The following is a 26312-nucleotide window of genomic DNA, read 5'->3' as shown; positions in this document are numbered from 1 at the left end:
TTTGGCAGCAGCCTCTGACAGCTCTGGCTCGGAACGGGATTGCTTTTTCCCAGATACAATTACCTGACGGCCCCTGCTCCCACGCCGCCCGTCGCAGCCCCGGTGCTGCGGAGCTTCCCCGCCTGCCCGTGCAGTGACGCTCTCCTCTCTCCCTGCTTTTCCCGTTGCAGCCATCTGGCTCAGTCTTCATCAGATACCTCCAGGTTGCGTTAGTGGGTTTGTGTTTCTTTGCTTAGAAGATTCATTTTTTTTTTCTCCTAGAAAAAGGGCTGGAAGTTATTTTTTTAAGTTCCCAGTTGTAAAGAAACTGATGTCCTGTCCAGATCTTCTGGCTTTTCAGCCTGGAAGCAGAGCAGTCTTTGGAATCTGGGTTCCTGTGAGCAGTCTGCGTGAACTCCAAAAGACACCGGCAAGACAAGGTGGAGATTATTTCTGAGTGCATCCCTTTCTGCTTCCCAGAAGTGTCCATCCTGCCTTCTCGTGCGCCAGCACAACCCTCCCAGGATGCACAACCTCCTCCTGCCTCGAGCCTCCTCACTCCCCACAAGCAGCCGCTACCACTAAACCCTCCTTTCAGTGCTTCCCTTCCCAAAGCCCCAGTGGGAGATGCTGCAGATAGAGCCATCGCTGAGCCGTTGGAGGCAGGCGTGAGATGGTGGTGGTGCCCCCATGGCTCGTGCTGCGTGTTCCGCCGCGGCCGCGGGGCGGTCTGGCTGCTGCAGGTTATCTCCCCAGCTCCGTACCTCCCTGTTACGCACGGCCGCTCCCGTGGTGTCACCGGGCTGGGCTGAGCAAGGATCTCTCTGCCGTGTGGTTGACATTAATTCCACCACCGCAAACACCAGCCTGAGGTACCAGCCCATATCGAGTAATCAATCACTAATTGCCATATCCCTCAGTCAAAAAAAAAGCCCAAAAGGAACGAGAAAGGGAATAAAGAGGCCAAGAGCTTCCCTCTGCCCGTTGCAGATGGCTCGTGAGAAGCCTCGGATAGAAAATAACCCCCTTGGCCCGGCGCTATGTCCCTCTTGCAGAGGAACGAGTCAGGAATTTCATGCACGTAGAGCAACCACCAAACAGTCCCTACAGGTCTGCCGAGGACCACGGCTCACCGAGCGGCTGCTTGTTTACTTGCCGCTCATTTCCATAGCGTGGGCGTGCAGCCGCGTTCCTGGGAGCCCCGGCTGCTCCCCGCCGGCCCGACCTGTCCCTGCGCAGGCAGCAAAGCCCAAAGCCACCCGTTTGGCAGCAGAGCCACAGATGGGCGATGCGATTGCTGCGGGGAAACGCTGCCAAGGATGCTCAGTGCCGTGCTGGGCTTTCTTCAGGAGCCAGCTCAGCAGCTGGGGTGCAAATCAGCGTGGTGATGTTGCTGCCGGTGGGTGGATATGACTTTCCACCGGCGGAGGGTCTGAGCTGGTGGCTGCGGACTGAGCTCTGGGGATGCACATTTGCTGCCCCGGAGGATGACTCAGAGGAGGAGCTCAGCCCTGATGCTCCAAATCCCCTTCCACAGGAGCTCTCCCTATCCACCGGCCCTGGAAATATCCCAGGGAATCCACCCTCCCCAGCTTACGTGTCCTGTTAAGCAACACGGATGCGTCCCTCCCGAGCGTGGAGCTGCGCTCGGAGGCGGCTACACCAGCGCAGCCGGCCCCTGCGCTCGCCGGGCAGCTCTTGGCCAAGCAGGACTCGCTGTCTGGGTCTCAGATATGGGGGCAACAACTTTTTATTGCTTTCTATTGATGCCGTGCTGATGGTGAGCGGATGCACCTCCTGCTCTCACGGCCCCTGCGTGCCGCCGTCCGCAGCGATGCGGGGGAAGGGGAATCCGAGCCAGCCTTTTCCCGGGGGATGCTGAAAGAGCTGCACTTCAAAGGCTCAGGACGCGTGTGTCCACGTTGCCTTCGGCTCCACCAGCCCACGATTCGGGTGGATGCTGCTTGTGTCAGCAGCTGGAGCCAGGAGGCAACAACCTGGGCTGAGCCAGGGCTGCCGGCCAGGATCGGCACTCAGCCTTCTCCCCCGGTCCCCAGAGCATCCCCCTTGCTGCAAAATGCCCCCAAGAGACAGTCCAGGACCAGGGGCTTCCATCCTGCACTTGCAAGTAGCCATTTGTGTTGATTTGGGCGCGTTCTTTCCCTTCTCCTGCTGTTTGGGCTGGGGGCTGTTGTGTGCCCTGGGCCGTGCTGCTCCAGTTCAGCAGGAAGCCGCTGCTGTCACATTCGATTTTTCTTTTTCCTCTTCCTCTCAGAAAGAGCCAAGTTATATAAAACGAAAAAATTCCCATCTTAATGGTGGGTGAATTATTTAAATGGGTCTGTTTGCTAATGTGATTGACTTCAACCAACAGCACAGGTTGAACTGTAATTATGGGAAAACAATCAAATCTCTATCTGGGTTCACGCCATACTGGTCTTGCCGCTTTTTTTGTATTATAGCAGAACCTGTTGGGCGGCTTTAGTTAAGCTGAGCCTCCTTTCTGCTGCTGGGGCAAAGAAACGCCAACCGGTAGAGCCAGTCGGACCGCAAAGAAAAAATTATGGCTTTTTTTGTCTGCGTGAGTTCACCCACACGGCTCACTCCTGTCTCCCTGCCCCAGATGACCGTCTCCCGATCACAGCTCCTCTGAGCCGGAGGAGCCGAGGGAGGGACGCAGAGACAGCCCCCAGTGTGAGTATTGTGCCTGCGCTGGTTTTTTTCCGTCCCCTGGCATCCTGGGCAGTGTTGTGTAGCCGGGAAGGGAGCTGGCTTGAGCTGCGCGTGGAGAACTGCCCAAAATCCCGGCAGCAGCGCGTCGGGGAGACCTGTCACTCGGTGCCGGCAGCCGGAGCCTGCCCCAGCTCCCATCGGATGGGCAGAGGCTGGCGTGTCAGGGCTTTGCTCGCTTTCCTGTGCCCTCTCGGAGTTGATGGAGGAAATCTGGATTATTTTTTTTTCTAGCAGCTGGGGAGTCGATGGCTTGTTGCAAAGTGGGGGCTCTGCCTGCGCGGGGGGGTCGGCAGGGAGCGGGGCCAGCCTGGGGCGCGCGGCCACTGCCCAGCCGGGGCCCTGGGGCTCTCCCCTCCTCCTCTCATAAAAACTTTTCCTCTGGCATTTTGAGCATGGAAGGCAATGAGATATCGCTGGAATCTGAAAGGCGAAGAAATGGCATCCAGCTCTAGCTCAGGAGAAGTGAAATAGCTGCACGAGGGTGAGAGCAGTTTGTGGGTGTCAGGGTTCGTGTGCCCCGGGAGCCGGGTCACGTTTGCATTTGGGGAGCGGGGAGGGGAGGCAGCAAATATCAGAGTTTTCTCTGAGCAAATATGCGGGCTGGGTGACAGCCCCGGTGCGAGCGGAGCCGGGGCCGTGGCCACATTGGGATGAAGCGCAGGAGCACGCGGCAGCGGTGCCAGTCAGTGCCCGGCACCGGGGGGGCATCACCCCCTTTCACACATGCAGCATCTGGTGCAGCGCTGGCCTGCGCCAAGCCATGCGCGTGCTCGGCAGTAAATTACTTCCAACGGGGTGATGGGGCTCCCTTCCCACCCCCAGTTTCCCACCCTAAATGGACCCTATGTCTCTTGTCAGGGCTAAATAGAAATCTTCTCCCATTTTCCCTCTGTGGCAGCTGGGAGCCGGGTTGCGGTGACCCCCACTAGCTGGGTAAGGTGGCCCCCTGTTCCCCCCCACCCTCCGACCCTCCGTCCCCATTGCATTCCCCATGGGACATCCCACTGGTGCCCCCCCGGGGCGTGCAGATACGCTCCTGTGGGCAGTGCAAATATTCAGTGTGGAGCTTGCCCCAGGCACGAGGTGTGATGCTACAGGGGGCTGTCATCCCTCTTCCCTACTTTAGATCCAGGTGGAAGGACGCAGTGGTGGGATTGCTGCTGGGGGGAGGCTGTGTCTGCACACGCTGCTTCCCCACATGGGGATTTGGTTGCTGTGGGTTGGACTGTGCCCATCGCCTGGTCCTTGTCCCCTGTTTCTGGGACAGTCCCCTGATGGGGAAAGCCCTGAAAGCTCTCACAGGGGAGATGACCACAGATCGTCCCATAGCTTCACTGGAGGACACGGGACACCGATGCACGGTATCGATTCAAAACCCAGCCCAGGCAGCCAGGTGTCCCCAACACCAATGTGTCACCAAGCATTTGGGACAAGCAGAGATGCCTCAGCCCATAAAAATGCCTGGCTGCGGCTGTCCCACTTGTTGGATGGCACAGTCTGGGGCTGAGCTGGTGAGAGAGGACCCGTCCATGACGCTGCAGTGGGGCAGAGCTGCTCGAGAGGATCAAATCACCGCTTGATCTGGATCAGAAGCTGGCAGGGCTCTGCCCAGCAAGGTAGGGAAGCATGGTCCCGTCAAGCCTGTCGAAGAAGTAGATAATTCCCAAATACGGCACCTCTCACTGAGCTTTGCCCTCGATCCGCTCGGGAGCGGTGAGAGGGTGCCCGTGTCCCGGCTAAACCTGCAGATACGTGGTGTGTGAGGGGCTGCGCTCAGGAGGGGACCAGCTCTGCTCGGCAGACGCGCCTGCAGCTGGCTGGACTGATGTTTGGCTGCCAGCAAGGCAAAGCCACGCTGCGTGGGCTTTTCTTCCAAATTAGAGGCATCGGGCACTTTCCCTCCCCAGAAGCCGGGGGGCAAGCGACACCTACCACCTGTTTCGACACGAGCTGTAGGAATTCCCAAAGAACAAAGATGTGGTGGAATTAGTCCTTGGCATCTTTCCTCAAAGTTTCTCCAAGGCTTTTGGAGGCAGCTCATCTGTTCCAGCAGCCCAACACCATGAGCACGTTCCTGTACCACCTTGGCAATGGGAACCTGGCTCCCAAACCTCGTCAGGAGCAGATGCTGAGGCTGGGAAGAGAAAGCATCCACCCCTCCTGCCCCACTCGACCTCAGGAGGTCCCAGCTGTATGACACCTGAAACCCTGTCATTGCTCAAATTGCCATCCCCAAAAGGAGCCTTGAGAGCAGAGAGGCAGCATCCGGAGATGTGCTCTGTCATGGCTTTGGAAGAGCCGCGTGGGATGTACGGGGAAATCCAAAGCAGGAGGTCTTGCCCGAGACCGGAGCAGCAAGTACAGCTCAGGTGGAACAGATCCCCATGAATGAAAGAGCCCCTTGCAGCCCCACAACTTCCCCTCGCCCCAAACCAGGAGCCACCATGGTCCCACCAGCTCGCAGCCACGCATGGCCAAGGGCACTCTGTCCCACACAGGTGTCCTTTGGTGCGTGGGGACCTTGTTTGGCAGAATAAGAGCAAACACAGCAATGTTGCCTCAGGACTCCTCATGCGGAGCCTTTCCTGCAGCTCCTGCTACTGAAAAAGAGAAATATTTACTGTCCACCGAGGCATTAGCCTTACATCAGTGGATAAAAGCCCGAAGTGGTCTCCCAGCCCTCTGCAAGCTGGGGCATCCCCATCAGCGGGAGTCCTGGGGCAGTAGGGCATCCCCATCAGCAAGGGGTCCTGGGGCATCCTCCAGTAGGGCATCCCCATCAGCAGGGCTCCTGGGGCAGTAGGGCATTCCCATCGGCAGGGCGTCTCGGGGCATCCCCATCAGCAGGGGGTCCCAGCCACGTGGTTCAAACTTTTGGACCTGGACCACCAGTGGCTTTAAAATGCCCCAGCCACGGGGCCAGGGCCAGACCCAGCACCCCGGGGCCCCGTGAGCTCCCAGGGAGGAGAAGTCCCACAGGCCGTCTCACCCCCATCCAGTTGACCTGGTCCGACCGGTGGGAGCAAAGCACCCAGGATGGTTTTGCAGGACTGAATCCTCCTAGCACACAACCCCTTGTTTTAAATAGCGCTGAAGAGAAAAGCTGATTCAGTTAAGGACTTCATTACCTGCGCCATATCCGGGGGAGAGAGATTCATTCTTCTCATTCGCGTGGCCATCAGAGGGACTCGGGATGCCCGCACACACCCTGACACAGCAGGAGCAGGGGTGCCAGTTTGTGAGCTTGGTTGCGACGGATTTTCACACCCCTTACCCGACACGAGACCTGCTTGCCCATGCAGGACCAGGAGTGATGGATTCCCCATCCACCAGGAGCAGCGTGGGCTCCGAGACGTGCTGCTGCCGAGGTCTTCTGCCATGGAGGAGGAGGCGGCGAGACAGAGGTGCTCTCCAGGCACCGTGCACAGCATAACGGGATCAGAAGGGGAGCGTGGGGTGAGACCGCCGTCTACCAGAGCTTCCAGGGTATTTACTGCCCGTTTTCCCCAGCCGAGGGCTCGGGGGCCGGGGGAGGCAGCGGGCGCGTGTCGGCCGGGCCGGGTGGAGGCGGTGACCCTGCGCCTCCGCTCCCCACAGGGCCCTGAGCTATTCCCCGAGCCTCACCGCTTCTCAATTAAAAGACCTGAAAAATGCGATAATGCTTCATTACCCGCTTCCCAGAGCATTTTGAGGTGTTAATTAAGTAATGTTTATAGAAGCTGTGGTTACCCCGAGATGCACAGGCAGATAAGTGCCTACTTTTAATCGTTTCCCAAATCCCCGCGCGGGCGGATCAGGCCAAAGCCCACCACAGTCACGGGAGCATCGCAGCACGGCCAGCGGGTCCGAATGCAAGTGTGTCCCCTGCCAGGAGCAGGACAAATATTTACTTCTAAACCTCAGCAAAGCAGCAGGGAGCTGTTTGTGGAAGGAACTGGGAGGAATACAGGGGACAAAGCCTTCCTCCCAGCTGAGGACAGTGCAAGAGCAAACCCATTAACTGCTCACCCCACTGCATAAAAGCCAAACTCCGCTTCGTGGGTACGTTCGGCTATTGCTGAGGACCAACTTCTCCTGCTTTAGGGATCCTGCAACACCAGGGCAGCAAAGACCCTGTTCCGGGAGGAGGGATGGCCCTGTGCCCAGGGGGCACCCACCACCTCGGGGGGGTCTCAAGCAGAACTAAGGTAATGGAAGAAACCCCCCCACCACCGTTGCTTTGGCGATTGCCACGGCGGATAGAGAAGCAGAAGCTGCTCCCAAAGGGCCAGGGTGGCAGGGGAAAAACTGATGCCGGTTTTGTGGTAGCTGGAGCTGTGCTGTGTCGTGGCATCGCGCTTCGAGGGGTGGAAGTCAGTAGGTGCAGAGGTTGGGACTTGAGGCTGGAGCGTCGTCTTGGAGGATTCGCTCTTGTCCTCCCCTGCCTGCAACGGGGCAGGTCTGCACGGATGTGAGCAGGGGCAGCAGCTCCCTGGCGCTGCTGGTCCTCTTTAGCTGCTTCTTGCTGGTCCCCAGCGAACCCAAAGGGCCCGCTCGTGGCCCCGCTGCGGCTCCGCACGGGTGGGATCCCCGTCCCGAGCCAGCGGAGGGGACCCTGGGGCAGGGTGTCTGTGGCAAGGGCTCGCTGCAAACCGGCCCCCGGGCTGGCGGAGCAGCACCGAGCGGCTGCCCTGCTCCGGGGAGGATTTTCGGGTTGTGCGAGGTGGAGGAAGGCACCTTCTCCTCCTCCCCGGCCAGGCGAGAGCCAAAGCTGTTCCTCCTGTCTCACCCGTCGGGGGTAGTTTTGCAATCTGCCAGCCCCTATCCAAGGAGAGCAAGCGCTGGGCTCCATTTTAGGACAGCCTGTGCCATGTTAAGTCATACAAACAAATAAATGCCCAGCAAAAAAAAAAAAAAAAAAAAAAGAAAAAAATCCCCAACACGCACCAAAAAAAACCCCATCCCCGATCTGCCAAGTGCTCGGTATATCAGCAAAGCGGATCAGCTTCACGCTGGCCTGCGAAATACTCCTGGCACTGCGGATTTTCCATGAGTGATCAGGCAGCTTTTCCGCGTATAAATTCAATTTATAATCCTAAAATTAGAGCAAGAACATAGTAGTGTGGCCAAAAAAAGAAAGTTTGGCTGGTGAAAGCAGCGATGCCCGGCAATCGCCCAGCGAAAGGTATATACTACACCAATCCAGCCTCAAGCTGAACGACTCCAGTGCTGCTGATGGGGAAATATGTGGTTGTAAATCCATTAAATGGCTTCACTGATCTGACAGTGTCAGAACTTCAGTCTCCTGCCATTTTTTTTTTTTTTTTTTTTTAACGACTTATGTTCATTTAGCTAATGAGCTGCCTTTTTCTTCTGAAAGGAAACAGTGCTGAAGGTGGGGATGTGCCATGGCTCGATGCAAGCATGGCCGGCAGCACTGGGGATGGTGACAAGAGGCCAGAAGCCGCCAGGCACCAGGGGATGGGGACGGCTGTGCTGTCAGAGCTGGCTGTCCTAGGCCGTCCCTTCCCGAGTCCCCTGGCACAGGCTAGGAAATAACCTCCCTGATGCTTTTCTTTTCCGTGGCCGCAGTCTGGAGCATCCCGCCCGGAGGAGTGATGCCAGCGGTACCCAGGCGATGCCGGGGGCTGCCCCAGCCCCACGTGTGAGAGCTGATGCGCTGGGGACCCTGTGCCCCGACCTGAAGCCCGTGTCCCACCCTGAGCCGAGCATCGGGGGACGCAGAGAGCAGGTGAGCAAAGCCACGGCCATCAGCAACCGCCCTGCCCTGGGCTTGGGCTCTCCAAACCCGCCAGATTTAGGGGCTGGATGAGGAGTTTGCCTTCGGTCCCCGACACTGGGGTTCTGTTTGCAGAGGGCACCCGTCACTTTGAAATATGCCTGGCCATGGCAAAGGGCTGCTCCCGGCCCCGCTGGGGGCCGCGTCCGGCTCCGCCGGGTGTATATTACAGTGACAGCTCTGGAAAGGGCTCAGGGCTGTAAATGAAATCCCTGTCTCAGGGAGAGAGCTCCACACTGAGGGACTCTGTGGTCTGGTCTTCATCAATAAATCCCCCTCAATAAATCCTCTCCAGCGGGGCGGAGGAGAGGGGGGCTGCGGCTTCATGCCTGGGGCAGTCCGCACCGGGCGAGCAAAGCCGAAGCCCTCGGGGAGCCTGGGCTGGCTGCGGGGTTGCTCTACTGCCGCAAAAGGCCGGATCCTGGGTACGGATACGCTGGGGGCGATGCTCGTGCAACACCTCCATGACTGTGTGTGTGCGGAACGAAGACTCGGAGTCCTTGCCAGGTTTGCCGCGGCGTGGCAGTCCCCTCTGCAGGCAGGGACGGATGCTGCTGTCTCAAAAAGCAGCAAAAATGGCAATAGCTTTTCCCATTGATCGACCCTGGGGGCTCTGGGGAAAAGAAAATGAGGAGTGAGCCCCAGCCCCGCTGGCACCGCAGCCACATATGGAAGGCGAAGATGCCACCCACATCCCAGCCCCAAATCCTGATCTGCCGGGATCTGCCCGCAGCACTGAGTCACGGCAGCAGGATCCGGACCCGGCGCTGAGCACCGGGGCTGTCCCCGCGCCCTCCGCCTCCCAACGCAGCCCAGCCCAGCCCTGCCTCCCCCAAACGCTGCTGGCACCAGCCCCAGCCTGGATGTCACCTTCCCAGGACGTCCCAGCTGGAGCCCCATGGCCTGAAATGCCGGGTGATGCTCAGCCCTCGGTGACACCAGCCCTGGGGACAAGGCACCGCGGGGGCGGGCAGGGGCTGATCCAGCACCAGCGAGCATCGTAGGGAGCCTACACAGCCACCGCCGGCTCCGCTCCCAGTTGTAACCCCTTCCCAGTTTGCAGCACTGGGGAACGCACTGGGAACTGGTGCCTGAGCACTTCAAAGCCGGCACTCGGGGTGTCAGCCCTGCGATGGCAGTGGTGGGTCTCCAACCGCAGCCCTGCGGAGATGCCCAGGGCAGAGCTGAATCCAGGACTCAGTGACCCCGGGAAATGCTTCCCATTTAACATCTTTTCATCAGGGTTTTGGGGTGGGTTTTTTTTTGGAGTTGAGCCCGGGATTATTCCCCCTGGCTCATTATTCAGCTACGGCTCTTGGGGCTGAGTAGCAGAGATCAGTTCCCAATCCCATTTCACGGCGGCCGATCCTGAGCTGTGCGAGCTGTGACAAGCCGTGCCGTGCCTCCAGTGGCTTTTACTTACTGGGAGAAATCGCCCAGCCCTGGGAAGGGGGTGGGCTCTGCCCAGGGAAGTGTGAGCAATGAATATTATTTTTTTCAATTGTTTCTCCAGACAGCGAGGTCTCTCTTTGTTTGCTCAGAAGGCGAGGAAGCTGTCTGGCTGATCCAAGCGTGCTAGGAGAGCACGCAAGCCAAGCTCGCTGCTTCTGCTCACTGGCGCGTGCCTCATTTCTTTTGAAAATCAGACGCTTTAGGGGAAAGTTTCTTCTTCCAGCTCTGCGTGCCCACATCTTGCATATGCAGGCAAGCCGGCACACCTCTGCTCTGCATGCAGATAAAGGCACAGGCAGGGAGCCGGGCTGGGAGCGTGCCGGAGCCTGGTGGAAACCTCCCCGTGCCACTGTAGGGCTGCAAAACCCAGGTCTCATCCCGGCTTTTCACCTTCAAACCATGGAGAGGAGATTTTCTCCCCGGTCACCTCTGCGTGGTTGAAGGTTGAGTGCCCAGGTGCTTTGTTGGGGTGGGGATTGCTGTCTGTGACTCAGTAGCCCGGCGTGACTTTTAGGGGAGAAGCTCCCGTGTGATGATGCTGAGTGTCCCCACGTGGAAGTCCCTCTTCTCCCAGCGTGGTTTGGGTGGTCCCGGAGGACACCCTGGGGCAGGCAGGGCTTTGCTGACCTGCTCGGGGGCACAGGGAGGTGGGGCGCCCCTCCTGCCCAAACCCCGAGGGACCCTCCGCGATGCTCTGTGGTGATGCTCAGACACACGCTCCTCCCCGGTACCACCACGGTCCAGGAGGGACCTGGACCCACCGCTGTTTCGGGGGATCTGAGGCTTTGGCTGATGGAAAGGAAAAGAGTTCATCCCAACAACAGCATTCCAGGGAGGAATGAGGTCATCACTGATGTAACGAGCTTTCTCATCACCAAAGTTTCCGCTTGCCATCCCTGGTAGTAATTTCAAAATTTATGAGATTAGGGCAAAATTCTTAAAATTAGGGCAAAAATCCTTACAGAACAGCCACTTACTTACTTTCAGGCTGTTTGTTTACCTCCTGCCTTTCCCAGGTTACTGAGCTGGGGCTGGCGTGGGCTGCTCTCCACCTCTCCTGTTGTTTGGGGGCGTTTTCGACCAAAAAAGGAAACAGCAAGGGTTTGGGTTTTTTTTAGAAAACAGAGCACTTTTTGTCTGTTCTTGGGGATTATTGAACACTACTGCCAGCACTAAGTGATGGCACTCAGCATGATGGACCATTAATAACCTCATAACCTCAATGGGGAAACTGAGGCAGGGGCAGGTTGGAGCAGAGAGCTGAGCCCGGGGCGGGACCTGGGACACTGGTCCCAGTACGGAGGGGCTGGGGGCAGCCAGCACACCCCGGGGTTATGTTCAAACCCACGGATGCTGTACCCACACCGGCTCTGCACCCACCAGGCTTCCTGCGGGCCTCGGCTCTGTGCATCGCCTCTCCAGGTTTCTCTGTAAAATGGGGTGAATAACACTGATTTTGGTGTCTCCCAAGGGTTCGAAGAGGCAGCAGCCAGCGAGGCCACGCGGGGAGCCTGGGTGATGAGAGCGGGGCAGCCGAGCGGTACGTGTTGCCTCCGTAGAGGGGTGCCAGAGGGAGGAGGGATGCACGGGAGCATCCCGGGACCCAGTGGGAGACGGGGCCATCAGGCTCGAGCACCAAAGCTGCCGCGAGTTCTCCCATCATCAGCCCCCAGCAACACGGTCCCAACATGAGCCCTGCCGTCCCTTCCTCAAGAAGATGCCCTGCCCCGCCTCATCCCAGGGAAATGCAATTTAAATGGCTCAAAAAACAGAGGAAAAGCCTCATTTTTTCAGCTGGGCTTTCAGTTCACCCATTTTCCGAGCCACCGCTCTCCGCTCTGCCCGTGACCCCAGCCCGGGGCTGAGGGGGGCTGGGAAATGCCTCCCCGGCTGAGCCTGCTGCTCTGTGCGTGTCTGAGGTTTAGCAGATTTAGATGTGGGCTTTGCCCTGTTTCTAAGACTTTGCAAAACGTCACACGCACAAGAAACTTCTCTTTTATCATTAGACTGCTTGTTGCTGTTTTAGACTGAGACCTGAATAACTGGAAAGAAAAGGACGCCCTCGCGTCGGAGGCAGCCGGGCGCGCGGCACAGCCCCGAACATGACCACGGAGAGTTTTGCAGAGTTCCTGAATAAGCTCAAGGAAATCCATGAGAAGGAGGTCCAAGGTAAGGACACACGAGAAGTCCTTCCATTAAAAACTGGCTGAGCTCCATTTCTTTGTGACGCCGCCTTGATCTGTTTGGTTTGAAATAACCCGAAGGGAGGAGGTGTGGGTGCGGATCCGGGAGCTTTGGGAATTAGGGCTCAGATGCTGTGGAAGCATCACCCACGGGGATGGATGGGGACACAGCCTGGCCCTCAGAGGACCACAACATCCAATGGCACCTTGGTATGGTTTATTCATCTTATCCCAGTGGAGAATGAGGTTTACCGAGAAAATCAGTAACTTTTTGGACAATGAGGAGGAGCAGGAGAGAGGTGGCAGAGAGAGGGCACTTCTGCACCTGATATCCCTGGAGATATCTCACCTGCGGGAATCCCACTTGCTCCAAGCATTAATCACGGGTGGATTTGGCCCCTTTCCTGCTCCTGCTGCCGTGGTCTGTGATGAAGGTGAATTGGGAGGTTTGCAGAAGTGACACGTGCACCCGCTGGCACCTCCTCTGAGGTGTGGGTTGGAGAACGTTTGGATACTGAGGGATCAAAGGAAAAGCGGAAAGGTGCAATAATCTGTAAGACAGCAGCAGCAGGAGTATGAGGCTCCGTTAAAGAAAACCTTAGAGTCAGGCTGGAGAGTTTATTCCTCTAGGGAATAAAATATTCCTCAGGTCATACATTATTAAAATAAGAACCATTAGCTTAAGCAACCGAATGCCAAATCCAATTGTTCTCCTATTAGAATAATTCCCAGTATCAATATTATGAACAAAACAGCAGCGCTTTTGGAGGATTCTGGCTTATGAATTCATTCTTCTCTTGTGTAATTTCAAGCCGTGTGAGAGTTAGAGGAAACTGTTGAGCAATTTAAACCACATGTTTACATCTACTTTGCATAAAATGGATTTGACAAGATGGAACGTCTGCAGATCCATCACCGAAAGCCGTTCTTGTTCAGCTGGAAATATCCTTCACGACGCTTTGCAGCCCTGCGAGTTAGAAAATACTGCCCGCCTGGGAAATGCACGTTGTAACGAAAAACAAGTAGAAACCCTGGAACAGATTTTTTTGGGGTGGGAGGGAAATGCAGACTCATTAAATAGTGGAAATATAAAATGTGCTTACACTTTATACAGCTTTTCCAGCTACGTTAGACTGTGATACTGTTGAACGTAGGCACTGTGTTACTCCTTCTCGGAAACAGGGTTTGTAAAGTGATGGGGTTTCTGTGAAGGTGGGCACCCTCCTGATGTTCCATCGGTGCATTTTGTTCCTATTGCCAATTCCCGGGGAATTGGCAATAAATACCCACATTTCCGTCTCTGTTACCCATTCCAGGTCTGCAGAGCAAGCTGGCGGAGCTGACGACGGAGAAGTGCCGGTGAGCAAAGCCGCGTCCCCTCTCCCCATGCCGCGGGGAGGTTTGTGCCGCTTCATTTTCAGCCCCCCCCGGGCTCCCCCGCGGGGCTGCCTGGGTTAGAGAGCGGCGTTTGTTCTTTTAGCTCTGCCACGTTTCAACCTTTTGGTGACTTTTGCCATGCAGGTCCCCAGCAGGGCTGGGGGTTGTCCCAGCCCCCCTCCAGTTTACCTTCCCACCAGCAAGTGATGCTCGTGCCGGCGGGTGCCTGCTCTCTTGGGAAGCAATAAAACAGGATGAAGCAGCTGCCAGCTCCCCGGGCGGGTGTCACAGGGCAGCGTCTGGGCTCCAACACCGTGGTTTTCCCCCCCCAGCCCCACAAGCAGAAGCAATTCAGCCTCACCGGTGCGAGCGTCACGGCGGGCTCAGGGCACAAACCCTTCCCCCTGACGGGCCACCGTGGATAAAGGCACAGATGTGGGGGGCGGCGGGGAAATCTAATGACCCTCTTTGCCTTGTTCTGTCTCTTCAATTAGTGACGCTCAGAGAATTGAAGAGTTGTTTGCTAAAAATCACCAATTAAGGGAACAACAGAAGGTCCTTAAAGAAAATGTGAAGGTGTTGGAGAACAGGTAAGCTTCATTTCTCCACAGGGTGCTGTTGGGTGGCAGCGAGTGCACCCTCCAAGGGGGAGAGTTTGGGGTTTGCTGCCTTCCCGGAAGCGGGACGTAGCCCAGGAACCTCTTTTTTCACTCCTACTCAGCTGCTGGGAGCGCTGGGGGAGCCTGGGCACCTGCAGAGGAGCTTTCCTAAGCTGACGGTGGTGGGGTTGGCAGGGCCGGGGCTGGGCTCCACGGGTGATAACTCCTCTCGCCGATTCTGGGCGACGGGCTGGGTGAGCACGCTTCTCCATGGAGAGGGCAGGAACTTATTTCCCCCATGGGAACTGTATGTTAACAAGCCTCCGGCCGTGGGTTTCCCCCCAGGCTGCGCGCGGGTCTCTGCGACAGATGCATGGTCACCCAGGAGCTGGCGAAAAAAAAGCAGAATGAGTACGAGACCTCCCATTTCCAGAGCCTGCAGCACATCTTCATCCTCAGTACGTACCGCCGCCTGCTGTAAGCTCGTGGGTCTTTGCTCGGTTCGTGCCTCTCCCAGATATTTGCACGTGAGCCCTCCCGGTGACCGGGCACCCAGGAGGGGTTCGGGAATGGGGAGGAGGGAGGGAGCCAATGCGAGTGTGGGGGCTTTGAAAGGGCAGAGCAAGACTGCGGATGGCAGAGGTCACCTCTCGGGGGGGGACCAAAGTGGCAGAGCCGGGGGGGTTGCAGCCCTCCGCACCTCCAGGAAAATGAGAGATGCTCACGCCGAGAGCAGCCCCGAGCTGGCCGGGCCATGTCGGCTGCCTGGGAAAAAAAGAGATGCATTTGGCAGCGCAGAAGCAACACTCTGGCAAAGACAGGGAAGTCACAGCAGCAGCTCAGCACGGGTAAATGGAAATCAAGCAACACGTGTGATGGATCTTCTCCCGAGCCTCTGGCAGAGCTCCCAGCACCGCTCAGGCTCAGGGTGTTTTTCCCTGTGGATCTGGCTGGCGCGGGGAGGGTCGTGGGGGTAAAGCAGATAAGGCATTTAGGAGGGAGGGAGAGGTGCCAGCAGCCCTTGGTTTGTCTCCCCCGTTATGCCATTGTCCCCGAGTGCTGCTTTCGAGCAGGAGCATGCCGAGGTGGCAGCCCACCCTGCCCGGGACCATGCCAACTCTCCCTCGCCGCATCCTCACCGCAGCACCCGGCTGCTGGGTGCTCACAGCTCCTCTGGCCTTCATCCGATTCCCCCCGAGACCCCCAGCCCCCCCCAACACAGTCCCCGCTCCTCGGGGACGGCTGTAGTGCTCGCAGGCAGGATGCCTGCTGTGTCCATCCCCCCGATCTGTACGGGCTGCGAGCAGACCCCAATCCTGACCAAACTCAAGTCAGAAAGTTGCTCCCTTTTATACCTTAGCCCCCAGCATCCCTCGAAACCTGGTGCCATTCCCACCTCCTCCCCCGTGCACCCCGGCAAGCTGCCGGGAGCATCCGCTCTCTCCTTGCGACACCTGACTCCAGGGTGCCGCTTGTGTCCCTGCAGCTAACGAGACGAACCGCCTGAGGGAGGAGAACAAAACTCTCAAGGAAGAACTGAAGAGGCTCCGGAGCCTGGAGTAAGTGCTCTCCTGCATTTCCTTCATGACGAGGGGTGTTGGTAAGGACAGAGGTGTCGCCGCAGCTGAGCAGGGCTACGTCCAGACCCCGGCGTCCTCAGGGGTATTTTGGCATCTAATTCCTACAGAGTCCCGCAGATGTTAGACACCAAAATACCCACGCTGGCTCTAAGTCCTTGTTGACCTTTCCTCACGCCCCTCTTCACCTGCATCCAAAGACTGAGTTCTTGGGGAACAAGGGTATTCAACACCCGCCATGGGGGACCACTCACGGGAGGCACAGCCTTGGGCTGCTCGCCTTGGCCACGGACCTCAACCCGGGCTTCCACGGCCGTTCCCTGGCACCAGCCCCCCTCCCGCAGCAGGCAGAGAGGGTCTGCGGGGAGCAGGCTGTGTTTTGGGGGGAGGAGAGTGACAGGCGAGGGACTGAGACGGGGTTAAGAGGGAGAAGCGATCTGCTCTAACAGGTTTATATCCCAGCAGAGAGCTGCACTGAAAGCCAAGTAACCTGCCAGGCTGGCCAATATATACAAATCAGCTCATTCCTCAAGGGTTTAAAGTCCAGAGGAATTAGCACTGAGGGATTAGTTTAGAAATGTGTTTTCTTTGGAGCACAGAAGCACCATCCACTTAAAGAGAAACTCTTTCACTCCCCGATGCTTCCTAAGGCCTGAGGAGTTTCAGAGCTGTAGGTCGGGCTGGGTTTGCTGAGCACCGAGCGCTCCTGCTCTGCTCTGCTCTGCTCTTCTCTGAGCTGCTGGATAGGAAGATTTCCAGCCAAATACCCATGTCTCGGCATCAGGGTCCAGCCAGGACTTTGTCCATGACATGTGTGGGTCTCCGAGACTCAGTGACTCCCTTGTAGGGACCAAGAGCATCAGGCCCACCAGGTCGATGTGGTGAAGGGAGCCATCACTACATCCCTGTGCTGAATCCACCCCTACGTCAGGCTGCAAGCCCAGCCAGGGAAGTGCAGGTTCTCACAGAGCTTTTGCAATAGCCGCAGTTGGGTTTTGGCTTACCCAACGCCGTGGCTTCCTGCGACGTTACCCACGGCCAAGTGGGGAAATAAGACCTTGAGCTGTCGTGTTGGCTCTGTCCCATGCTCCAGACCGCAGCTGAGCTAGCAATAAGCTGCAATGGAAGGAGGTGAGTCTGAGGATCCGGTATATCCACATCCATATAGATCTAAATATATATATTTATATATTGGGCTCTAGAACTCAGAGCTCCCAGGACGGCGGCTCTCAAACTTTCCTTCTCCTGCCCCTTCTCATTCACTCGTGTCTTTCTTCTTTCAACAGGGACAGGACAAAGCACCCAGGAGTCACCTCCAGAGAAAGCAGCTCCCCCCCCAGCTCCCCCTTGGCTTTACTGTCCCCAGCGAGCAGGAACGCCGGCACTGAGAAAGCAGCCATCAGGGGAGCAGAAGAAGCCCCCCACGATGTGTCGGGCCTTGAGCTGGGAGAAGGTGGGTGCTGCTGACTCCCACCGCCCTTGAGGAACCTGGGGATGGGAAGAATGACTGAGCCCTGGTGCAAAGCCGCTCTGGGAAAGGGTTTGGAGAGCAAAGACCAAGCTGTTGGCAGCTCAGATGGACACTGCTGTGGACAGAATAGCTACTGGTGGGAGGGAAATGCATGTCAAGGGAGAAACACGCTGCTCTGTGTTAGATCAAAGAGTGCTTGGGTGCCTTCACTGCAAGACGAGTGCTGTGCAGGTGTGGACCCGCCACCCATTTCATGCAGACACCTTGTCATTGCCTTGCTGCCACCCACACATGCAATGGAGAGTATGTTCGACCAGATGCAGGCTTGAGCCAGACAGAAATTTTGGCTCAAAATATTCAACAGGAGATGGCTGGTGCCAGCCAGCGGCATCCCTGGGAAGCTGTGAGACCCCAGCCTGCAGCAGGGCAGCCTGTGACAGCTCTGCAGGACCATCACGGTGGCTGGTTGTGTCTTTTTTACAGAGAAGCCTGCGGGACAGAGAAACTCTCCAAGCAGCAGGACTTCCCCAGGCACTGTCCTCCAAGAAGTCAGCCTCGCAGAAATGGTGAGTTGTCGGAGGCAGCCTGATGTCCTCTGGCCTTCCCCCCACCGCTGTGGTCATCTGAACGGGATCAAGAGAGGTGGACTGGGATAGGGAAAGAGGAGGAGGCACTTAGGGGTTGAAACGATTAGCCAGACATGGGCAGTTTGCCGTTGCTCGAGCCAAGGAGGGCACCTAATAATGCCAGATGCATCCTCTCTGCAGAAATTGCCCCTCACTGCAAACAAAGCGCCTGGAGTTTGGCGCAGCTCCTGTCCCCGCTGTGAGCGTGCCCATCTCTGTTTGCTCCTGTGTTTGTCCTCCATGACAGCATGTCTGGCATCCTCGAGTCCTCTGCCCATCGCTCTGGTTCCTCTCTCAGATGTCTTGCTGAGGAAAGCTCTGAGGGAAGGACCTGGGGAGATCGTGCTGAGCCACATTTCAGCGTAGCTTATCCTGACTTATATCCTCTCCATCATCTGGGAGAGCAAGAAGCTGGAGCATTGTGAGTGTTGGAAAGGCCTGGAGAAGATGTGAACTGTGGGAGTTGTGGGCACTGAGAAGAAATACACCACAGCCGCCCTGCCCGAGAGCATCACAGATGTCTCTCCATCTGCGGCGTAATGAATACTGGTATTTTCAGAGGGCCTGGTATTCAGCGGTTGCCATTTTGTGCGTTGATGCAAGCCTGCCGTGCCTTTAAAACGCGGAGAGTATGTGTCAGCGAGGAATGCTGAGTGATATGGCGATACCGGGCACCGGGAGATGAGGCGGCAGGACCCGGAGCCCTGTTCCTGGTCGTGGGAACTCAAGCCCACGTACACACCCACAGCGGTGCTTCTGTTTTGGCACAGGCTTCGCTTACCTGAACTCCGCAGAAAACTTGAAAGAGCAGGTGAAAAGGGGTTTTGGTAAGGCTGCAGGCAGGCTGTGAGGATAATTAATAGGGATCGCGGGAAGGGTGGGTGACATCTCCAGGTGGGCAGGGGAAAGTCAAGTCAGAACATGTGGTGAGCCTCTCATGACAGCAGATGGAGGTGGTGATGTCCTGGCCCCACAGCCGGGTGATCCACTGGAAATACACCCATCAAATCAGTGCCTGCCAGGAGCTTGCATGAGTAAAGTCTCGCGTCTGACTAGGGGTCAGGGAATCTGCAGGGTCTTATCTTGGTTAAGCCACTGAATCGTGGCTTGACTTGAGGGGAAGCACAAGACCTGGGCTACAAATCAGTGCAGGCAGAAAATAGAGTACTGTAGATCCCGCTAGAAAGCGTGAAGGAGAAAGTTCCTGGGAAAACCAATGAAAATATAGTTGAGTAGTCGGCCGGAATTGTGCCAAACAGAGCACTTGGGGGCTGCCTGTCCCGTTCCCAATGGTGAAGGACTAAGAAGGTGATTACGGGACTGGAACACGTCTGTTATGAAGAAAGGCTGAGAGATTTGGGTCTCTTCAGTCTGGAAAAAAGATGACTGAAGGGGGATCTTATCAACACTTACAAATACTGAAAGGGGGGGTGTCAGGAGGATGGGGTCAGGCTCTTCTCAGTAGTGCCCAGAGACAGGACAAGGGGAAAGAGGGACAAGCTGGAACATGGGAAGTTCCATCTCAACATGAGGAGGAGCTTCTTTGCTGTGAGGGTGGCAGAGCCCTGGCACAGGCTGCCCAGAGAGGTGGGGGAGTCTCCATCTCTGGAGACATCCCAAACCCGCCTGGACGCGTTCCTGTGCCACCTGCTCTGGGTGACCCTGCTCTGGCAGGGGGTTGGACGGGGTGATCTCCAGAGGTCCCTTCCCACCCTGACCATTCTGTGATCCTGTGAAGGGCTGCGTCTCTGCGCGGGGGGCTCCCAGGGTGCACAGCAGGACGGCTCACACGGACTTTCTCCCCTCTGCCACAGGCATCCCAGAGGATCGCCAACCAGCTGCACGGAACCATTGCCCTGGTGAGACCCGGCTCCAGACCCTGCCTCCTGGAAAAAAGTCCTTCGGGGGCAGCAGCGTCCCCACCGGCACGGAAGACCCCTCTGCCGCCGGAGCGTGAGCACAGCCCCATCCTCGAGGCGTGAGTTCCCTGCTCGTGGGTCTCGGTGTGGGTCTGATCCATGGCCCGTTGCTGTTGTCCCATCAGGCAGACTGATGAGATGGCCGGTATTTGCTGTACCTGCCCACCTTCTTCTCCAGACTTCTCCCGAAGCCTTGAGGGGGGGAGGGGGGGGGTCTCACGGTTTACACCAGCAAAAAAAAATGACTGGAATCCAGCCTGACGAGATCAGCCTCCGGTTACTCCAGCTTCGTCAGACAGACCCATAGAGCGAACCGGGTGCCCCCACCTCCAGCCAGGAGCAGGAGGACTTGCCCCACGGGAGGCAGCAATCCCGGCTCTTCCTTATCTATTCTAATGGGCTTTTCTGCAGGGCTCAGCACTTCCCCGGGCTTGTCCTCCCTGCAGGCTTCAGCCGCACGGAGGGCTGAGCAAAGTCCCTGAGCTCACCTGTAGAGACAGCGAGTTTCCCAGGGTGGGAGTAGATTTTCCAGTAGCATTCCCAGGAAAAGCTCACACACGTGGAAGCTGCCAAATTTTACAAGGAGGGTGGTGAGACACTGGCCCAGGTTGCCCAGAGAGGTGGTGGAGGCTCCTTCCCTGGAGACATTCAAGGCCAGGCTGGGTGGGGCTCTGAGCAACCTGATGTAGTTGAAGATGTCCCTGCTCACTGCGGGGGGGTTGGACTAGATGGCCTTTAAAGGTCCCTTCCAACCCAACACGTTCTGTGATTCTAAATTACCAGCGACAGCAGGGACTGGGTTTGCAGGGCCGGTTCATGCACGGTGCCGACCTTCTCAGCATGGCTGTAAACATCTCCCATTGAGGGAGAGTAGGGGAAGGTGGGCTCTTCCTCTGTCCTGGGGGTCTTCACGCCCGCCAGGGCACTAAGAAATGGGGGTAGTTAGGACACTTCTGGCTGCAAGGCATGGTTTGACAAGTGACTTCTCAGCAGCAGTGCTGATGTGAGTGCCCACCGCGTCCCCCCACTGGCTCAGCCCCCTGCCTGGAGCTGCCGTGGCCCAGGGATGGCCAGTGCTGTTGGATGGTGGCATGGGGATAGCTTCCTGCGGTGTACCCACTGCCAGCTGCCTGACCCCTGCGGTCACCGGGACCCTCCTCCCCAGCACAGTGCCCCAAGGCCAGCGTGGTGCATGGACCAAGAGCTGCAATGGAGCGCAGATAGAGCAGAAGACACCATGCACATCACCTGCAGGAGCAGGGAAATCGCATGAAAATTCTCTAATTAACGTGATTATTTTTTTCCTGCTTCTTTTAGTTATTTAACAGCAAGCAATCCGGACTCCCCCAAGGTTGCTCCATCCTATGAAAACCTAAAACTGACCGCCCGGAGGGAGCAGCTCTGCCTCCTGCACAAGCACCTTTCCCTGCACCAGCTGGGGCTGGCGAGCAACTGTGCCTCGGCTGAGCGCGACGGCGGCAGCTTCTCCAGCCATCTGCTCAGGGCCAAAGACATCGACGGCAGGACGCGGTCCCGTGATGGCTGGGAAGATCGGGCAGCCTTGCTGAAGCTCCCTGCCGCCATGGTGTATGTGAGGGACCAGCAGCTGGAGGAGAAGCTGCACCTCCTCAAGCAGCGGGAGCGGCTGCAGCATTTCCTCATGCAGCGGTGCCAGCCGGGCCAGCGGGCAGACGGAGACCCAAAGCTCATGCCCGAGGAGCGGCCCCTCTCCCCATGGCAGAGCATCACACCAGGATGCAAGGAGGAAAGGTCCTTCTTGGAGGACGTTGCGGATGGGAAGGAAGAGAAGGAGCATTGGCTGAGCCGGGACATCTCTGAGGTGCGAGAGAAGGCGAAGGCGGCAAGGGACGATGGTGCAGACGCGCCGCTGGATCTGTCAGACTCCAGCCGTGGCAGGGACGCGGGCTGGAACAGCCGCCGGGAGCTGCGGGGGGCTGGCAGCCCGCGGCTGAGCCCCGGGGAGAGCCCCGCTGTGCCGGCCGCCCATGGGAGACATGGGGCAGAGCGGGACGACTCGTGCTTCCCCTACCACTGGCCCAGTGCCACCCGGGCACTGCCTGGTGCTGCCGAGGAGGAGGAGGAGGAGGATGCGGCTGTGGTGAGTACAGCTCATGTTGGCATCAACCGCGGCCCCTTCCCCTCCCCAGGGTGTCCGGCACTGGTGCTGGCACTGTCATGACCACCATGCTCGTCCCCAAGGGGTGTCACAGTCATCACACAGGGGCTGGGGACAGCCCTTTCCTGCCTAGCGAAGGTGGCATTTGTGCTCCCTGTATCCTACAGCTGGCGCTGTCACGGGCACATCCGACAAACAACACCACGCCGAGCGACCCAGAGGCACTTCCAGAGACCGGGGTGAGACTGGCTGTCAGTGCACAGAAGGGAGAAGCAGGTAAAAAGCCCCAGGCAAACGTGACATTTGAGAAGGCGAGAGCAAAAGGTGCATTTTAGTGAAGGTATCTTACAGGGGGGAGCTCTCTGTGCCGGGCTCTGCACACACCTGCAGCTCCCACCAATAACCAGCACGGGACACCCTTCCGGGGACCTGGGTGCTCCTGGCTCCCCGCTCTTTCTGGCCATCGGAGGAACTTCAGGTTTCACATTTCCATCCTTGAGAGCTCAATTTTCAGCCTAGGGATGCCCAAAATTCAGGTACCTATTGGGAGAAAATAACCCCGGCTGTTCTGGAGAAGAGCCCGGTACCTCAGCACAGCGCAGGAGCCCCGTGGGGTGCCCTGGCCCACCCTGCAGAGCCCCCCGCACTCTGCTGCTGGGTGGCACCGAGTTCCCCGGGAGCTAAAGAGGTCAGTTTAGCACCGACCCATTGGCAAAACCTTCCCCAGGGTGACCCGCAAGACAACGTCACTGCTGCAGCGTTACCCACCCCTCTCAGGGAAGCAGAAGCTCCGAAGTCACCCCAGCAGAGATGGGGAGAATGCGAGAGGTCTGCAGGACTGGTGCTGGAGAAACCACCCCTGTCTGTGCTCCAAAGCGTGCCCTGGGCTGGCACAGCACGTAGGGCTGGGCATGGAGTGAGGGATGCTGGTACCTGCAGCAGGTAGGAGAGGATGCTCTCCTGCCTTTCCCTGCTCCATCCCCTGTACGAGCCCTTTCCATCCCCAAATCCAGCAGTGCCCTTAGTCCGGGGACACACAGTGCTTTCTCCCTGCCCCACCACTGCAGGACGTGGGTTTGCCCGGGCGGGTGGGAGGCAGCAGCCATGGGGAGCGGAGCGGGAAGCACGTCTCTGAGAGCTGCTCGGTACCAGCCTTACTGGCTCAGCTGGAAAGTTGAGCTCGCCTGGATTAGTTGGTCTGGGCGTGTCGGAGCGGTTTGGGAACGCTCTGCGGAGCAGGATTTTGCACAGTGGAGAAAAAAAAAAAAAATAGGAGTCCTCTGTGATTTACATGCTAAGGAGATATCATCATAGCAGAAGAATTTCAGCTGATTACATTCTGGGTGTGGGAATACAGGACTTTCTTCAGTTCTCACCTTAAGGTTGACACGAAGCCCAGGAAACAATACACAAATACTTCTGCACTTTCTAGTGAACCTGAACCTGCAGAAGGATAAAGTGAGGACGGGATCAGGCTGCAGGGGCTCTAGAAGTGCCTGAAAGCCGCCCCGTCAGTCCCTCCCCGGCCACGCCTGGGGGTCAGTCCCAGTACTGAGGTCCTGGGATGCCCCTGCCCCCGGGAAGAGGGCGCAGCTCCGTCCCCAGCCCTTTCTGTGTGCTGTGTGGGTGCAGTCCGCGCGGTGGGGAGGGTGGGTGCGTGTCAGGTACCTGCTGGGCTTGTGTGGCCTCGGGGCCCGCGTGCAGAAAAATCCTTCTGCTGGGCAGGGAAGCAGCTCCCGCCTTTCCTTCCTCTGCTCCTCGGCACACGTTCCCCGCCGAGAGCCACCCAAGAGCAGCGGCAGCAAACTTCAGCATCGTCCATTTTGGCCTCTTTACCCAGACACGTTTCTCCCCACCTGGGTCTCAAACGGGCAGGCACAGTCCGGGGTTTTAAATACCCCTCAGCCCCCGATCTGCACGTGCCGTGGGCTTCAGGGCAGCGCTTGCAACCTTGGGGTAGCAAAGCCCTATGGATACAGCTTTATTTGGAGCCGGTTCCACACCGGTCTCCTGTTGGATCTCCCATAAACATTCATTTCAAGCCCCGTAGCTCGCAGTGCCTCTGCTTTGCAATAGATTATTGCTGAATGTGTTTTCTGCCTCGACAGCTCTCAGAGCCTGTGCCGGTGTCTCTGCATCTGCTCGTGAGCTTGTTGGGCCCCTGCAAGCCAAAACCACCTTCCTTTTGTGTTTCCTTAGATGAGGATGATGCTGAGTCTGGGAAGCAGGAATCCGATGAGCCAGACACGACGGACAGCGAGGTTTGTTTGCCCTCCTCAGCCCATGAGGTCAGGCTGTTGGGTCCAAGAGGTATAAGATGGGTTTGTCCCTGCCCGAGCTCACTCCTGGAGGTGACGGCTCTTCGTCACGAGGTGCCAAACCCCATTCCCACATTTTTACCCAACTTGTTGCTGAGGGATAGATATCGCTCTTTCCAGCTATTTGGGAGGGTTTATGAACAACAGCATTTGTCACCACTCTATAGCGATGGTCACAAAGGTCCCCAGCAATGCACCGGGCCACCAGCTCCCTGGGAAAGCCAGGGCAGTTTGCAGACTGACTGCTCTTCTCGTTGGTGTAGGTGGCTGCCCCATATGAAGATGATATCCTGCAAGAAGGCCGGGCTGACGGGAAATACTTTTGCACCAAAGACAAAGCTCATGCGCTGCAGAAGAAGAGAAAAAGAGGACAGGATGCCTGGACAAAAGGTAGGGAGGAGGAGGAGGAGTTCCTGGTGGCATCAGCTCAGGGCTATGACTTCTGCTGCTTCCCGAGGGGCTCCTGCGAGAAACGCCCAAGGGCAGCGGCTGCCTTCCCTGCGGCGGGGAGGAGGGTGCCGCTCCGCACGCATGCCACGCTGCAAACAGGAGTTTGCCCAGGGTGATACATACTGCGGAGCCTGGCCTTTCCCTGTGACAAGACACACTGCACCGTGCTTTGGCAACGGTCGTATCTCCAGCCAGAGCAGCCCCTGGTAATGGTTATCCAGGGGAGCCCGGGCAGGAGAGGGCTCCCCAGTACCTAAGCTAACAGGGCGAAGTCCCTCATGTTTGCTTAGCCCCGGTCGGGGAGGTGGGGACTGGGGAAGGCCAGATTCCATGGGGTGAGTTGTTGACATTCAGAGAAAAGTTCCTGCCGACTCTGTTGACCTTCTAGTGCGGCTGCGGGGGTTTCCCTGCTGACAGAGGAATGTGTTGTACCCGCGTTTCCTACACGTGAAAGAGCAGAAAACTGCTCCTGATAAGGGCGAGGATAAGCCAGGGTGGCTGTCAAGCCCTAAAAAGTGCTCTGTCAGAAATAACCCACTACTGACCCCCCTCGTACTCTTGGTAAAGACAGGGAAGTGCGGACCCAATTACAAAAGTAGAGAGGGCTGTCGGTTAAGCATGAAGGGAGCTCGTTGAACAGGCGAGCGCTGCCCCTTGCTCTGTGCCCGGCCCTCGGCGGTGCCTGCTCGCGTGGGGGATGCACCGCAGCTGGGCGAGGAGAGGATTTGCTCTAAAAACCAGCCCCTCGGAGCAATGGGGGGAAGCTGCGCTGTGCTCCCCAGGGCAGGCACCATCCAACCCTCCGGGACTGGACGGGGATGTCCCAGGAGAGGGCTGGATGCATTTGTGGCAGGAATGGGGTGATGGAGAGGCACAGCCCCTCTCTCAGCATGTGGTGTGTGCCGTGTAGCAGGCTGGAAGGGGGAGAAATCCAGGAAATACATCCCGCTGGCCTGGGACCCTCTCAGGTACGCTCCAGCACCAGGTCGGGCCTCTGCCTGTTTCTGCTTCACGTGTTGTTTCTGCTCCCAGGGCCACGACAGCCTCCCCCGGGTGCCCGTGCACCTCACGTGTGAGAGGGGCTTCTCTTCATCCTTCCTTGGCCGAGCTCCGCTCCCTCCTGCGCTGGCCCTGTTTTGGGATGAGGCCACGCTGACCTCGTACATGTAAATCCGTTGCTCTGTGGTTAACTCCCGCGGTCATCTTGCTGTTTACAGGTGCTAAGAAGTCAATGAGAGGAAGGAAGAAAGTCAAAGTGGAGCAGTGCTCAACGGGGACCACGGCGGAGCCAGAGAACTGCTCTGCTTCCCACAACGCTGCCTCCGAGGAGAGCTAACAGTGGAGCAGGATGAGAAGGGACAGAGATGCTGCAGACCAAAGGAAGGGGCTTGGAGCCCTCAGCATCCCACCCAGGCTGGGAGAGCGACTCCTCCTGCCGTGCTGGGCCAGGCAGCGGGGAATTCATAAGGACTCACTCCTGACTACGGCACCCTGAAAATCCTCACTGGGTGCTCCGGGAGAGGCTGGGCAAGGAAGAGCCCTGCAGGGGATACCTGGAGCAGCCAGGTCACTGCTGGTGGAGCAGCAGGTTCCTGCGCCGGAGCAGCCCCTCAGGCTGGCGCTAGGAAGAGGAGATGCCCTCTTTGCAGCGCTCACCTTGGATCAGGACCACGTTCTTCCCTGGGATTTCACGCAAGGAGAACGCACTACCC

General features: G+C 57.7%; 1 protein-coding gene across 1 annotated transcript; it reads left to right on the top strand.

Annotated features, from left to right (window-relative positions):
- Window positions 1-2565: 2565 nt before the first annotated feature.
- RBBP8NL (RBBP8 N-terminal like) lies at window positions 2566-26312 on the top strand. The gene is made up of 15 exons (XM_063350114.1): window positions 2566-2673; window positions 8284-8443; window positions 11970-12112; window positions 13443-13485; window positions 13998-14093; window positions 14448-14560; window positions 15589-15661; window positions 16966-17132; window positions 17634-17716; window positions 19591-19754; window positions 21013-21814; window positions 22000-22108; window positions 24032-24093; window positions 24414-24540; window positions 25818-26312. The coding sequence occupies exons 3-15, from the start codon at window positions 12046-12048 to the stop codon at window positions 25934-25936; spliced, it is 2025 nt and encodes a 674-aa protein (XP_063206184.1). The 5' UTR covers window positions 2566-2673; window positions 8284-8443; window positions 11970-12045; the 3' UTR covers window positions 25937-26312.

Source organism: Chroicocephalus ridibundus, chromosome 12 (assembly GCF_963924245.1).
Source record: "Chroicocephalus ridibundus chromosome 12, bChrRid1.1, whole genome shotgun sequence".
Classification (NCBI taxonomy): domain Eukaryota; kingdom Metazoa; phylum Chordata; class Aves; order Charadriiformes; family Laridae; genus Chroicocephalus; species Chroicocephalus ridibundus.
Note: the sequence above shows the minus strand (reverse complement) of the source record. Positions and strands in the feature narration are given on the sequence as shown.